Genomic DNA, 16,015 nt, shown 5'->3' with positions numbered 1-16,015 from the left:
TTCCATCCCCTGGCTAGCCCACGGAGATCTAGATAAAGTCACAGGGTCCTCAATGAAGAAGGTACCTGATTGTTATGCTCGACAGAATATCCAGGGAAGATGTCTTCATTCTGATTTAAAAAAAAAAAAAGAAGAAGAAAAAAAAGAAAAAGAAAAAGAAAAAGAAAAAGATGACGCACTCAGTTTAGCAAAATAGTCAAGAGATAATATTACTTTAAGCAACAGGACCACGTTCCTGGCCTCTGCCGTTTTGGTCATCTCCGCAGCCCACGGCAGAGAGGAAACATTTGATGACTTGTCATTTTCCATTGCAAAAGGCAATAATCCTTGAAGAGAGTCAGAATCAAATTTCTGTTTCTCGTTCAGGGTCACCGTGGTGGTAATATGTATAAAAATAGAGTTGTAAGGGCTAATCTTTTTTTTTTTTTTTTTTTAAACTTCCTGTACACAGCCACTTAGTTCCAAATATAAATTCCCCCTCTTTTTCTGTGTCATTCACTTTCCCCCTGCAAACTGTCATTGCGGCTTCGCAGTCTCCTCACAGGGTCCCCTCCCCTGATGCCAGCTCTCGCTGCACAGACATCATATAGTGCAGAGGAGACAATGGAAATTGCTGATACTAATGAATGTCGGCTACCCTGGGATTTGCTGTTATGGCAAAAGGCAAAAGGCATTTGGAACAGGGACTCTGCGCTCAGCACCGTGCTAGGCCCCTGGGGTTAGAAGTGCTGCACGGGGTTCTTGAGCTCCTAAGGCACTGAAGGCATATTTTGGGGCCAAGGATAACATATTCATTAACAGCTGGACGAGAGGAGCTAAGAGGTGTGGCAGGGTGTCTGCAGAAGGGGTCTGGGGGGCAGGGCTGGTGGCACTGGAGGGCGGATAGGGTGGGGGGCAGGGAGGGGAAGAACATGCATGAACTGAGCCAAGTCACACACCCGTGTTCTCAGGTCTCTAGGCCCTGGGGGTCACCCAGCAGGAGAAAGTGGGACATCTGCTGGCCTCTCAAGGGACATTTCTCCCCCGTCTCTCTCTCAGCTGAGCCCACAGATTCATGGTTCAAAGCAGCAGAGTACCGAGCGAGCGGTCTCTTTCTAGAAGGCGACCTCGGGGCAGGCTTTTGCCTCCTGCTACCCTCTTCAGTAATACCAAGTATGTGAAAAAGCGTCACTTTTATCTGACTTGACGCTCAGCCATCTTTGAAAGAGTTCCGCCCCCAAATGATGTCCTCCTCCTCTGTGGCATTCATTCCTCCCTGCCCACTTGGATAAGCTCCCGAAGACCCATGTCCTATATGACGGAAGTGGGGGGAGGGGGCATACAGGGCAGCTACCTGGGGACATTCCTGCTTTTGCACCTGTCGTCCTAGGGTCATTCTCCGAAGAAACCCCCTTTCACTCTCAAGCGTATATTGGTTTGCGCAGGTAAGTGCTGTCACCCACGTCCAGCTCAGTCACAGCTGACTGGACCAAGCAGTAGCCACACCTGATCTTGACCAGACCCGTTATAGTCTCTCCCCAAGAAATGGAGACCTGGGACAGAGAAGCGATTTCATGTGAGGTCATAGGAAGTCGTGGCTGATAGGGACAGGGAACAGGAAACAGAGAATACAGAGGAAGAGGTAGATCTGTTCAGGAAAACAGAGATGAGAGATCCCCATGACCCAAAGGGTGGAGAGCAGCTATCTGGGCCACTGGGCACCCCGGGTCCTGATTTCAGCATGCTGGGGGGGGCCTTTCCCATTAATTCCTTCCAATTAATTCCATTTTTGTTCTTAAACTGATTTGAGATGACTTTGTGCCTTGTAAGCAAGCTATCACGGAAACAGACCAATTCTAACAGCTCCCAGCCTTGGGCAGTTAAGACATAGCCACATTTAAAATATTAGCATGATAATATATGCATTTCACCGATGAAACTCTCTTTAAAAAATTATGAGGGAGGTTATGCTGTAGGGTTACTACGATGGTTTTTCACGAAGTTGAGGGCACCCAAATATGTCCTCTCTACTGAAATTTTTACTGTGTATGGTATGATTATGTAGGAAAGGAGATTATTTTAATTAACAAAAAAGGGGGGCGGGATACTCACATAATCTCAGGTTTGGCCTAATAAAAAGTATTTACATTGGGAGCTATTCTCATTTTGGCTCAGGCGAAGCCTTTTCTCCGTCGGGCACAGTCTGTGGCATTTGGAGCCTTTGCCCCAAGCTGCTGAGCGGAGAGCTGACCCTCACAGGGAAGAAATGTGGAGCCGTGAATGGTGGAAATTCTACATGAGCCATAGGAACGGGACTCAAGGGTTTGGAAGGCTGGATTTCCCTCTGTGCTTCATGGGGACCCAGGAAACCAATCCATCTCCCTCTGCTTCCATTGCAACTTTCTAGATGTTTTCCCCAAATCTCCAGGCGACCTCCAAACCTTCAAATCCAAACAGGAATTCCTTTGGGGTCCTGCACCCCAAGGAATGGTTTGTGTAAACCAAACCATCTGAACTCCCCTCACCCTTTCTAGTCGTCCCTTCTTCCAAGAGGGCTTTCTATCTCCAAGAGATGCTGGGGTAACAGGCCTCATGCACGTCTCCCCTTGGCTCCATCTGCAACAAGGGCAGACTGGTCCTCCAGGAAGGTTCTCTTCCTACTGGAGGGATGAGGGGAGAGTGAGCCAGAAGGAATGAAGCGATGCCTGCCACACCGTGACTGACCTAAGGGCTTCTCATTTACACCTCACCGCCACTCATGACCCTGGTCACCACCGAGAACACAAACCGTTTAAGCAACCTGCCTGAAATTCTAGCGAGTGAAAGGACCAGGACCAAGTCTGGAGGATTCCAGAGCTGACAGTCAGTGCTAAAGACATTTAACAGGGAGTCTGGAGATGCTGACTCTAGTTAAGCTTCTACCGAAAGGTGGGAAACTCAGAGTCTCCCCGAATCCTAGTTTCTCGTCTGTAAGACCAGAGAGGTTGAACTAGCTTGTCGTTTAGTAAAGTGGTAAAGTCATGAACTGGGCGTCTAAGGACAAAGGATTAAGATTTCATAACTTCTACATACACACCACACAAAGGAGGAAAAAACCACATCACCCAGAAGAATTTCGTTTATTATTTCTTTCAAATTATTTACCCTACTGCACTTGCTGGACAGAAACACGCAGCTTCGCTATAGCACGAGGATTGAGGTTTCTACACTTAACATTCTCAAGCGCATGCAACACAGTTGGCCAGCATTAATTTTTTAGAAGACTGCCATACTTGCATTTTATCATCATGAACAAATATTTGCTGAAATGTTCACCACAAGCATTATGCTGTGCTAGGAGATCAAATTTACTCTCATTCTTCACAATGTTGCTTTATTTGGAGATCAAAGCCAAAGGGAAAAGGAAGTTTAAGCTACAGGTACTCGTGGTGGGTTTCCACTCCCATTTTTCGGACCCCTTAAAGTCAAAATTGAAATGCTGAGGTCCAAAAACACGAAGCCTGCAAACATAGCTTTACGTAATGTGTTAGTCGTCGGGAACCGTGAAGTGTCTGGTTACTTGGGCTAGACACTTCACTTCAAATTCCGTTATCTTTTGAAAACAAAACTCAACATTGCCTTACTGAAGTTTTGCATCATTCTAATTAATGCTCAATTTCCACAGAGAATTGGGAGATAGGACGTTTCTCACATGCAAATGCACTTGGGATGACTCATTATCCTAAGACAGTTGACTTTTTTTTTTCTTAAAGATTTTAATTTACTTATTTGTGTGTGTGAGAGCGACAGAGGACACAAACAGGGGGAGCAGCAGGGAGAGGAAGAACCAGGCTCCCGGCTGAGCAAGGAGCCTGACGCGGGGCTCGATCCCAGGACCCCGGGATCATTACCTGAGCCAAAGGCAGACCCACTTACACCGGGAGTTCTTTGATGAATATAGTACAGGGCTGTAAGTGTATTTTCTTGTCCTTCTGATTTCCTTAATAACATTTTCTTAAGAATGTATCTTAAGAATAAAGTCTGTAACACATGTAACACACAGAATATGTGTTAGTCAACTGCTTATGTTATCGGCAAGGCTTCCAGTCAATAGTGGGCTCTCAGTGGTTAGGTTCTGGGGGAGTCAAAGTTACACATTCATTTGCGGCTGTGAGGGGGGTCGGCGCCCCCAACGCCTGCGTTGTTCAAGGATTAACCGTACTTGTTAACTGACAGGGTTAGTTTAATCACGACATTCAGACATTTTGGTCCCATTTCTTGTACTCAGGAAGCTTTCGACTCAAACTGAGTTCAAATTCTGCCTTCAACTGAAGAGAACTTTCTAGTCCTTCGGTACTCAAGGAGCAAAATATTAGAAGTTAACAGCCAGGGATCATCCCCAACTTCCGTTTACTCCACCATCCGGCCTCCACAGTGGCCTCAGGAGAATTAAGAATCGTCGGTAAGTGAAGCTGAAGTGTCTCCTTTGCTGAGAGCCCTTTCTAGAAACCACAGTGCGGTCCCCTGCCTCCCTTCTTTGCCTCCCCTTGTTTCCAAGTTGTTTTCTTTTCTTTCATTTAAGTAATATCTGTGTCCAACGTGGGATTTGAACCCACGACCCTGAAATTAAGAGTCGCAGACTGCACTGACTGAGCCGGCCAGGCGCCCCTCCTTGTTTCCAAAGTCTAAGGCCTCTGCGGGGTTTGGGCCTGGCGATGGGGAGAATGACAAGAGCTCTCCTGGGCGTATCTGACTTCCTCCTGCCCACGGCCTTACATAAACCCACCCCAGTGGCCGCATCTGTCTAGGCTGACGTCCTCTCCCTTCAGGTGGCCCACCTGTCACTCTCAGCCGAGCCCAGGGCCCACAGCCAGGTGCGTTTCAGCAGCAGCAGGCCCTGGGCTCTGCAAAGCTCCTTGGCCCGTTCCCACCACTTTTGCGGCCAGAGAAGCAAAACCCAAGCCGCTCTCTCCTCAGGGTCCATTTTGTGCTGATGGCCAGCCGGGGGAATAGACAGAGGACATCCACGATTCCAGAACAGGCCAGGTGGATGTGAGCACTAGTACACAAACATGAGAACAAAATGCTTGGTTTTATAACAATGGTATTAAAGACTTAGATGAGAAGTCAGTTTCTATTTTTAATAAAAATCTTGAGTGCAAGCAGTGCACGGTCCTGATGTGAGTACAAAGACACACAATGGACTGTTGAGTGCGTATCTGCGTCCCAGGCAAAAGTGTGCAGACACACACCAGCGTTGCCTCTAATCAAGAACTCCTGGGCCTTACAACTGGAAAGACAGATCTGCCCAAACCCCACTTTAAGGCCGACTTCCAACTGTGCATACCTGAGATTCTCAGAAGTTTCCCCATGTCTTAAGTTTAGCTCTGAAAAATCAGTATTTCCCTTCCTCAGCTTGGACATCGGGGGGGAAAGCATTTTCTCCGAGATTTATTTTGATGAGTTCCCCTTGATAAACTCAGTTTATACCCTGTTTCTTCAAGGGTAGGATTTCAGCCCCTTCCTCCCTCTTTCCACCAAAAGAGTACCCAGACATTCTTCATGATTTTCACCTGTGAAAACAGAAAACTGTTTGGTCTGGAGGAAAATCAGACGATTCAGCAGTGGAGCAAAGTACAACTGTGTTTTTTGTTTCCACATTTTCCTTCCCTGGGTGTGTTACTTCATTATCAGATCAGAAAGATGAAAAGGCTGCGAAGCCAAGTAGTCACTGCCCGCTGCCTCCCCAGCTAGATCCGGCCACAGGCATGTCACTGCGCCCTGCGAGCCGCGCGGAACCCCTCCGCGAGCCGCGCGGAACCCCTCCGCTAACCCCCTCTCACCTCGCAAAGCACCTTCTCCAGATCCCAAGAAACAAATGACGAAGGCATCTGGTGCAGAAAGGATGCCTCCTCGTTATGTAAAGAAGCACCCCACTACATAGATACTCGCTTTCAAGCTGTTTCTGTGGTGGATGACTCTTTTGAGATATTAATTTATCATGTCCTCATCGTTGTCAGCCACAAAAATAAATATGGAACATCTACTCCTAACCCCTATTCCCTGAAACAATTGCCAAGCCTCCGTTCTCAGGTCATCCCGGGGGAGGTCTGTTAACAGTGTCTTCATGCTACAGAGGCCACCAGGAAGACCCTGGTCCTAGATTAGGTTTAGGAGGTAAGGATATGTGGAAAATAAATATGGGAGGGTCCTCCCGCCCTGCAGAGCAGAGGAAGATTGCTAACTGGGCAGGAAAAAGGGGGTGAATGATTTGGAGGGCCAGCTAGGGGATGCTAGTTTTTTTTTTTTTTAAGATTTTTATTTATTTGACAGATAGAGATCACAAGTATGCAGAGAGGCAGGCAGAGAGAGATGAAGAAGCAGGCTCCCTGCTGAGCAGAGGGCTCGATCCCAGGACCCCAAGATCATGACCTGAGCTGAAGGCAGAGGCTTAACCCACTGAGCCACCCAGGTGCCCTAGAGGATGCTAGTTTTGCCATCGGTGGTGGTGGTCATGGCTGTGGTATTCCTCAAATCATGGAGACCTGGATTTCAGTTACAAGGAGTGGCCCCACCAGGCAGGATAGATGTGTGGCACGCTAGAGCGGCTGAAACCAGTGTCCAAGCTTAGGACGCTTGCCAGACACCCCCATGAGCCCACCGCACACGGACTGCTGGAAGGCCATTAAACCGTGTCCCCGGAGACTCAGAAACCTTACCCAGTTTTATGGGACTAAATGCTGTCCTTAGGATTTATGACCCCAAAGTGACAAGAATCAATTTCTCAATAATTGCTGAAGCCAAGCCAGATTAATCTGATTTGCAAAAATTAGAGAGGTGATACTTCCTGCACTAGTGGGTCGGGGAGCAAATCTGTAGAGATGACATCTGAAATACAGAATAAATAAGCCTAGAGTCACACGAAGGTGCGCTAACAAATTACCATGGAACCAGACCATGGAGTATCACGCCGTCATAATCTGGGCTTTTTAAAGGGTATTTATTTATTTATTTATTTATTTTACATATAACTTGAGAAATGGAAGCAATACACTCAGATATCAGCACCGGATTTCTTTATATGGTAGTATCCTGAGTAACATAATTTCCTCTTTCTTTCTCCAAAATGAGAATAGCCCGCTTTTGCAGATCAATGACTGAAGAAGCGTAGTTTTAAAGAGCTGATCAGAGGAAGGGAAGACTAGCTCACAAAACATTTAGAATCCGGAGAGATGCTTGTCTATGGTGACACGAAGATTCTGCAGCTCCTTCCTTTCCTCGCAAGCATATTCCTTCTGTATAATGAGATGCCAGGTAGAAGGACTCATCCTTCTAGATGGCCTCACAAAGAAGAACAGGAATTCATGGGGTGGGGGCAGGGGGAGACAGGGCAGGGGTATGAAGACCGCATTTTCATTTTCATGCCATGCCAAACTGTGCAGGAATCCAGAACTGCGTGGACTTCCACTTCCAAAAAAGATTACAGCTAAGGAAGAAGAGCCAAAGCCATCCATTACATTCTGGACATGCAGATAATGGGCTTTACCTTTTAAGGAGACAAGATTCTCACATCTGTAGCTCTTCCCCTCCCCCCCCCCCCCCCCCCCCCCCCGCCTCCATATCCGTCATTCTGACAACATTACCATAACTTAACTTTAAAGCTCTGATTAAAATGTGACTCCAGGTAAATCTGAAGTTTTAGCCATACTTTACAGTCTCTTGGATATTTTCTACATTTCAGCCCCTTCACGGTATGGAGATGATCCGTTTCTCATTTTTTTCCTTTAAGTCATTTGTGCCTAGAGGAGCAGCTAAAACCAGTTACCTTCCAGATGGGCCGTGAGCCCCTTGCCAGGTCAGCGCAGGGAGGTGGGGGGGGGCGGGGCAGCCTTTTCCACTTGCCAGACTGGAGGCCGACCGGCCACCTGCCCGCCAGCTGTCCTACCTGGAGTATGAGCCAGACTCACTTTCTGAAGCAACGCCTTGAACTGGCTCTTCTCGGACCTCCCTCCAAAGCCAGAAAGAGACCAGGACTTTTCAAAGAAGATAAGGCCAGGCTGGCCTCCCTCTGCCTTCAACATTCTTCCGCGGGGATAGAAAGTTACACCATCAGCAAGTTCCAAATCTGGATCTCGTTAGCTCAGCCCCCCACCCCTTTCAGACACACACTCCTGCCATTCTTATCCAGTGTCCTGCTTTCCTCCTGACCCAGTGGATACAGAGTAGAAGGCCGACCGGAGAACGCTGCGGTTTCCCCGTGGACCCCGTCTCTTCCGCAGATGGACACCCCCTCTGAAGCCATGAGCAGAACAATGGTACTTCTACAATTTCGAACAAGGAAAATAATTTCACCTCCTGAAGGAGTAATACACAGTACTTTGTGCCATAATGAGAAGGATGCAGAACATATACAAAATGTCGCATACAGCAGAAAGGCGGACCGTAAATTTAACGTTCAAGCCAGTCCCATCTCGCTGTACTCCTAAATTTTGTCTCCTCCTCCTCTGAGGTTTTGCCTTCGGATTTTTAGTTTATCCACCCAAGGTAGAGGTCTCTTTATCAAGCTGCCTTGAATCAATCACTCAGTCTCTCTCTCTTTTCTGCTTTATTTTGCACACACAGGAAGGTGTGCCGTAGAAACAAGTAATTTTTGCAGGCTGGGGCTCCTGCTGTCCTCACTGGGAGAAGCCAGATGCCTTTACAATTCAGAGAGCCAGGAATGCACTTAAAAGGCTTCAGGATAAAAGGTGTCCAAGTCAGGACTGCTGTTATTATGGTGATGAAAGGAAAGGGGCCTGCTAGCAGGCTTTGAAATTGCAAGACAACCAGCACAACACCGAGGGCTAAGCAGACCCCAGAGAAGGCCTCCTAACAAAGCCATCTGTAAGTTCATGCCCAAGCCCAGGCCGCAGTGGGGTCCTTACAGCTGAGCTGTGAGGCCTTCCCTGCTAGCCGAGGCCCCTCTCCTGTTCTGTCCGGGGAGATCTGAAGGTACCCCCCGCCAACACCCAGTGAGGAAGGCCCCAGGGAGGGAGCTGGGCCAGCAGGGACACTGGGGTGCCCGGGGACACTGGGGTGCCCAAGGCCTCCATGCCTCCAAATGCTTGTGGCCAGGCCCTCCTGAGACATTCTGAAAAGAGGCTTTGCTGATACTTTCCAACTCACATCCATAGGTGCGCGCAGGGGCGCGCGCGCGCGCACACACATGCACACACACACACACACACTCCCCACCATCACTAACATCACCACCACCACCAGCTGCTCTCCCAATGGCCCAGGAATGCTTTTCAAACGAAAAAAGACCTGTGAAAGGTCTAGATTCAGGCTGTGTCTCTTTTTTCCTCTAGAGCTGCCCTAGGAGAGCACATCAGGGTTTGGGAAGACGGAAGCCAAGATTTAGAATGAGACCTCTTTCCTTTTTATCACACTATTCTTATAGAATCTTCGTAGACCCCAACCCTGCTATGCGCGGGCAGTGACCCCATGTGAAGGTTCTCTGAACGTGTGCTCGCACTTCTCCAAACTCATCAGAATATCTACTTGATGTGCTTGTGGTGAGGGGTCACTGAAAAATAAGACACAGCAATCTGTCAACCAAAAATGAGGGCGGCTCTAGATGGCTGGGCTCCCTGAGGTCCTGCGGGGGGAGGGGGGGGTCCCTTAGCTTGTGGGGCCCCGCGTGAGAGGAGAGACTGTGACCAACCTTTTTCCGTGTCCACCCTGCCTGACGCGGGTAAACGGTGACTTCCGGTTTCCAAATGGAGAATGTGACATCCTCAGAGGTGGAGTGGGACTCCTTTACCAGAGAGGAAGAACATCAATTTTCGACCTCATTCTATCTCAGTCCTCCAAAATACACTACTGCCATTGTCATGGGTATAAATGCTTGAAAAAAGAACCCTTGAACAAAATTCTCATATATCCCATTATTGGCTGATACAGCCAAAAAAAAAAAAAAAAAAAAAAAAAGTTGGTGCTGACAATTTGTTTTAAGAATAGTGAGGCGGACCCCGAACTCTGCACAGTTTATGATGGAGAAGCCCACATCGGGCAGTCAAATCTTTGTTCTGAAAATAGAAAGGCTGTTAAAAATGGCCGCAGAGAAAGCTGCAGAGAGGAGCCCACTCAGCCTTCTCCTCCTCGCCTGCGCCCCTAACACACAACACGCATGCAAGGAAAGAATCAAGCTACCTCTGCCGTCGATGAATTACAGGAATTACAGAAACGTGAAAACAGGGGCTCCTGGCTGGCTCAGTTAAGGGTCTACTTTCGGCTCAGGTCAGGATCCCGGGGTCCTGGGATGGACCGGGCTCTCTGCTCAGCTGGAAACCTGCTTCTCCCTCTGTCTCTGCCCCTCCCCCTGCTTATGTCCCCCTCCCCCACACCCCATTTCTCTGTCAAATAAATAAATAAAATCTTTAAAAGAAAAAAACAAGGGAAAGGCAATGAAATCAGTGTGGTCACTGCAGGCTGACGGAATGGGAGGAAGGTCACTTCTGTACAAAGGCCAGCCTGGCGCAGGCTTCCTAAAGCGCTTTGTGTTGAAGGCCTCACAGGAGGGAGCAAATACCTCAGACCTGTGTCTGCTCAGGAGACGAGAAAGAAATAGGTCACGTTTGGCAGCGGGTGGGGAGGGGAGAGGAGGTAGGTGGCGATGTGCCAGAGGGTCAGATGGCCCAGTGTCCACTGCCGAGCCAGGTGTCTAAGCACTGGAATCGCTCCCCACCCTTTCTAGTTCTAAACGGACCCCTTATGACCTAGAGGACAAGAGGACTGTGGGTAAATAATATGTCAAAAGCCAGCTCTGGGCCCAGACTGCCTGGGGCCAAATCCCAACTCTGTTACTTATTAGAACGATGTGGCCCTGGGCAAGTAATTTAACTTCTCTGTGCCTCGGTTTCCCCACTTGCATGCCCACCCCCTGGGCTGCTGTGAGAAGTCGGTACTTGTAAAGCACTTGGAACAGTGGCTGGCACACACTGAGTCCTGTGTGAGTGGGTCTGTTCCTCTCATTTATATTGTGAAGACGCACTTCCGCAGAATGGTCTGAACCCCACACGGGACGTCCCTGGAGCTGAGGGAAGGAAGAGCCGTAGGGCTCTGAGGTAATCCGAAGGACACAGCTCCTGTCCGACCGCCATGACTACTGTGCCTCAAGCAAGCTGGGGAGAAGGGGGTCCCGAGGGAGACTATACTATGATCTCTGACTTACCCTTCATCGCTGCCAATTCCACAGCTCAATTTGGGGAAAATAAATGAAATATTTGGAAGCACACATGCAATTAGTGTTCACTTGAATATTAACTCTCATAATTAAAACACACACACACACACACACACACACACACACGTGTGTTTCAGAATGCAGCAAGCATTTGGCTGGCTTTGATGGGTTTAAGTCAGGCCTTGGGGGAGCGCGGGAAAGGACAGCCGACCAGGTTTAGTGGCGGACGCTGATTAGAATGCCACACGCAAAGGAATAAAAAGGCAGAAGGTGAGGTACAACTCGATGCAGAGAAAGAAAAGGTGGGAGTACTAACTCGCTGAGCTGATTCAATTTTCATCAAGTACCTTTGAATGTCAAGTTCTGCCTGAAGAGAGATCAGCATGCACTGCAAAGCCTGCATGACAGGAGAAAAAGAGAGAGAAAAAAAGATAGACACGAAAAAGGGTGAAAACATGAAGAGAAAAAGAGGAGGTTGACCAACATGGACCATCGATTCGTTCATGAGGAAAATGTATCACAGTTCACCCCTGTCCCGCTCAACCAAGGAGAAAACGGTGACAGTCCCATCCTTGTATTTTAGGAAGACATGTTGAAATGCTGAAAGCAAGCTTTGACTGGGAATGAGTCTTCCCTACAATATCTTGCCATCGTTGTATCTAAATTCACCTTGTCGTTTGAGAATGTGTCGCTTGGGCCCACTGTCCTGAGGTTGTCCCAAGGCTGCAGGGGAGCTATGGGAGCCTGCTGAACCAGACTGAAATGCCTTCCTTAGTCTGAGGGCAGTTGGGTGGGGAGGCCCATCCCGCCATCTTGATTGGCACTGGCCACCCGGCTTCTCGACGACGACCGGCTCACGAGCACTGGGCTCTGCACCTGTCCTCTGCCACACAGGATGACAAGACTCGCATGATTAGACCCGGCGTGAATACTTAAAGGAATGGAAGGTCAGGATTATGACTGAGGGAACTAATTCTGTCATTGAAACTTGGGTGACCCTGAAGTAAGTGTCTTGAGTTTACTCTGGCCGGTATTTAAATACTTCAGTTCTCTTTGATCCACGGATTGATTTTTAGATTTTATTTTCTTTTGAAAAGACCATGGCGGAAAAACATTTTCTTGTTTTGAAAAATGAAAATTTCCATAATCCTCCCGAGCAAATGATTTACTCTGGAATCCAAAATCAGCCAGTGAGAACTGAAGCCTCAGAGAAATAGGTCCACACACCCACGTTCACAGCAGCCTTATTCACAACGGCCAAACAGCGGAAGCAGCCCCCGTGTCCACCAATGGATAAGTGGATCCACAAAAGACGGTATAGACGCGTACCAGCTTACTTAGCCTCACAAAGGAAAGAAATTCAGACACACGCTACAACAGGAGTGCACCTTGAGATTATATGAAGTAAAATCATCCAGACACAACATTTGAACGACCAACCTATACGGAGCCTCTAAACCTCGTCCTAACTGAATTATATAGTATTCATGATCCATCCCGCCATTAATAGACACAGAGAGAATATGTATATATAATCTGTTTTTCTTGTATTTCTGAATAATTTTATGTTATTTACAGAACCCGGTTTCATACATGCCAGACACAAATCTCTATAGGAAAAAGAACAGGGGCATCTGGGTGGCTCAGGGATTATGCGTCTGCGTTCGGCTCCGGTCATGAGGGTCCTGGGATCGAGTCCCACTTGGGACTACCTGCTCAGAGGAGCATCTGCTTCTCCCTCTGCCCTCCCCTCAACTCATGCTCTCTCTCTCTCTCTCTCTCAAATAAATGGATAAAATCTTAAAAACAAAAACAAAAAAACCATTTTAATACCAATGGTGACATCCCGAAACCCAAAGACGGGTCTGCAGACAAGAACGGTACTAAAATGGTCTACCCAGAATGCATTCAGAGGCGGCCCATAAAAAGGAAAAGAACTCGAAGGGACTCGGAAGAGGAAAAAAAGACTGACACCATGAGAAGAGCTATGAGCTGGACTGGCCTCATAAAAGCCCTTTGCTGGGTGAATATATTCTCTCTAGAAAGGTGAGGCTTGCTGTAGGCCCTCCAATTCTTTACGGGCTTCATCAACTATGAAAGAAATCTCCTGAAGTCGGATCACAAATAATAAAGCCCTGTAGGTGCGTGGTAAATAAACGTGCAGGACAGAAGCAGGGTGACAGACGTGATGAGCTTCTGTGGACAGGCAAGGGGAAAGGGGTGCAGAAAACCAGAGTCAGCAGGCCAAGGACATGGGGAATAAAATGGGCTGAGACCAGACAGCCCTGCTCAGTGCGGGCAGAGAGCAGAAGGCAGGGGAGAAGTGCCCCTACAAAGAGGCTGCCAGGAGGGCAGAAAACCCAATCTCTCTCCAGAGGGGGACTCTTGGCAGAGGAAATAGGCCGAGTAGTAACAGAATACTAAGACAGAAGGGGACAAGGAACGGCCCCAAAGCAGCTGCTGTAGGCAAGAGCTGTCCCAAACTCAAGAAAGCAGGGGCAGAAACATAGGAGAGGTCAAAGGCTTCAAACTTGGAACAAACACCAACTCTACCGGTTGCTTTTTTTCCCGGCTTCATGGATGGAAGTCAAGGAAAACACAGAAGCCGGGAGGAAAGGACCCTGGGGTGCTGGACAGGCAGGAGGCCTTCCTCTCTTAGAAGCTGCAGAAGTTCCTACAGACAAGGGGTTCCAGAACTTGAGGCCACAGGAACTTGAGTTCTGGAATGCCAGGTACCTTTTCCTAGGATTACAGAATTAAACTCAAGTGAGAAAACCTCCTCCCTTGTCGGCAGGTTCCGTGCCGTGTGTGAAGTGTTTGGAGCTCCACGGGTTCTGAGCCCCCCAGTAAGGAAGTGGGGGGGGGGGGGAACTGGATCTTATTAGGCCACTCACATACTCCGGTTAAATCAAGTGTGTAGAGCTTGGAAGTCTGATTTATAGATTTGACCATAAAACAGAAAATTGTTCCTAAAAAAAAAAAAAAAAAAAATCAGTGTGGGTGGGGAAGGAGTGGCTACGAGTCACTTCAGAGAATTTTAATGGCGAGCTGTCGTTCATGGACATCACGAGGCTACATCAAGCTAAGGGAGAATGGGAAAACGTGACTGGGAAAATGCAAGCCTCACCTCAAGGAAAAAGCTGTAGCGGTAATCATAACAATGCCATAAAAATTAAGCAGAAGGACATTTTGATTATTTCAAAGACTCCTAGTAAATCCAGTGGCTATCATTAAGAGGAAAATGGTCGGAGTGCCTGGGTGGCTCCGTCGGTTAAGAGTCTGCCTTGGGCTCACATCATTGCTCCAGGGTCCCGCGATCGAGTCCCACAGAGCCTGCCTCTCCGTCTCCTTCTGCCCACCCCCAACCCCCGCCATGCACACGTTCTCTCTGTCAAGCAAATAAATAAAAATCTTAAAAAACAAAACGAAACAAAACAAACAAACAAAAAAAAAAAACAGAGGAAAATGGTCAAGGGAAACTACAGAGGGGAAAGGTGCTTCCGATCTCTTGCAGAGGCTAAGTGCAGCAGGAAGAGAAAGAGGTTCAAAAGCTCCCCTGTCCTAAGATTAAAGACAGGACTGATGAGTCTGAGAAGGGTAGAACAGGAAGAGCAGATACTGGGTAGATGCCATTTGCTCTTTTTCTGAATTTTCTAGAATAACAATAATTACATAATAATAACAGGAAAAGAGAAGAATATTGGTAACGATGGCAAAAGGGAAACATAGGTTCCTTGGGAGTGAGAATGAGAGAGAGAGAGAGAGAGAGAGAGAGATGAATCATAAAGGGCTTTGGAGATTTGCCAAAACTGAAAAGCTCGCAAAAAGGTTCTGATTTTGCCCAGAAATGGAAGGCTTTCTCATACACTTTCCTTCTAGTCAACTGTCGACTATTTAGGAGTAATTTAAGCAGTCTGAAGACTAACTGTGGTCAAAGAAAATGTGTTCATGAAGAAAATGACAAGATCTCGTGAAAACATGTCTGTATTAGGAGTTCCCCAGACTTTATAATTACACAGTAATCACTGAGCTGTCCACCGCATCTTCTCTTAACAAGAAGATCTAATTGCCAGAGCCTTAGCTTAGAATTTTCTTCATGTTTCTAAATTGGCGGACCCGTATTTCCTCTTCCTCCTCTCTTACTGCCAACACTCTTGTTCTTTATTTTACCAATGGAGAATTATCAGTATTCGTTTCCACTCATTTCAAGATTCAAGGGATGCAAAGGGCTATTTTTACCCAATTTCTGAAAGCCCTCTGTCTCCTGCTTTTGGAACCACAGACGGCTACTTCATTTCTGTAAGCCTGACTTTCCTTATCTGGAAAGGGAGGACAATAATAGTATTTACTTCACATAGTTGTTATGAGGATCAAATGGGATGGGGGTACGGAAACCAAGAGGCACAATGCCTGGCACAGACTAAGAATGCAAATGCTAGGAACTTGAAGCCTTTGTTAAAAACAACCGCATTCCCCCAAAGATGCTTTACTGACAATAATGAAGCGATAAGTACCCAATGCCTTACAAGTGTGCATATCCTTCTGATTCGGCTGTTCGATTTCAAGCAACTGACTTTAAGGAAATAATCTGCAGTAACCCACAAGCGTGCACGCCACGGAACCAACCGAACTAAGCAGGCACTAGCAATGATGAAGGAGCAGAGCCTGTAACAACAGAGAATGGACTTCACGGGTATAATTCAGCAGGAAAAATCATGGTAGCTGAAATGACATGTGTTTGGTTTTCCTTGAGTCTATATACTTGGAAAAAAAAAATAGGACATACACCAAAATGTTAATCCATATGGGTTGTCAGATCATGATTTTTTA

The 16,015-nt window shown here is 47.4% G+C and overlaps 1 protein-coding gene across 14 annotated transcripts in view; it reads right to left on the bottom strand.

The window, feature by feature from the left end:
* KIAA1217 (KIAA1217 ortholog) overlaps nt 1-16,015 on the bottom strand; it is a 291,604-nt gene that overhangs the window by 141,500 nt on the left and 134,089 nt on the right. For 6 of the 14 annotated variants that reach the window (XM_032349632.1, XM_032349622.1, XM_032349624.1 and 3 more), the window contains exon 3: nt 11,502-11,582. The exons of the other annotated variants lie outside the window; for them this stretch is intronic. In XM_032349632.1, the coding sequence (XP_032205523.1) occupies nt 11,502-11,582 (81 nt within the window). The remainder of the gene's footprint in view (nt 1-11,501; nt 11,583-16,015) is intronic. 14 annotated transcript variants of the gene reach the window in all.

Source organism: Mustela erminea, chromosome 6 (assembly GCF_009829155.1).
Source record: "Mustela erminea isolate mMusErm1 chromosome 6, mMusErm1.Pri, whole genome shotgun sequence".
Classification (NCBI taxonomy): Eukaryota; Metazoa; Chordata; class Mammalia; order Carnivora; family Mustelidae; genus Mustela; species Mustela erminea.
This window is presented reverse-complemented; position numbering and strand designations above follow the sequence as displayed.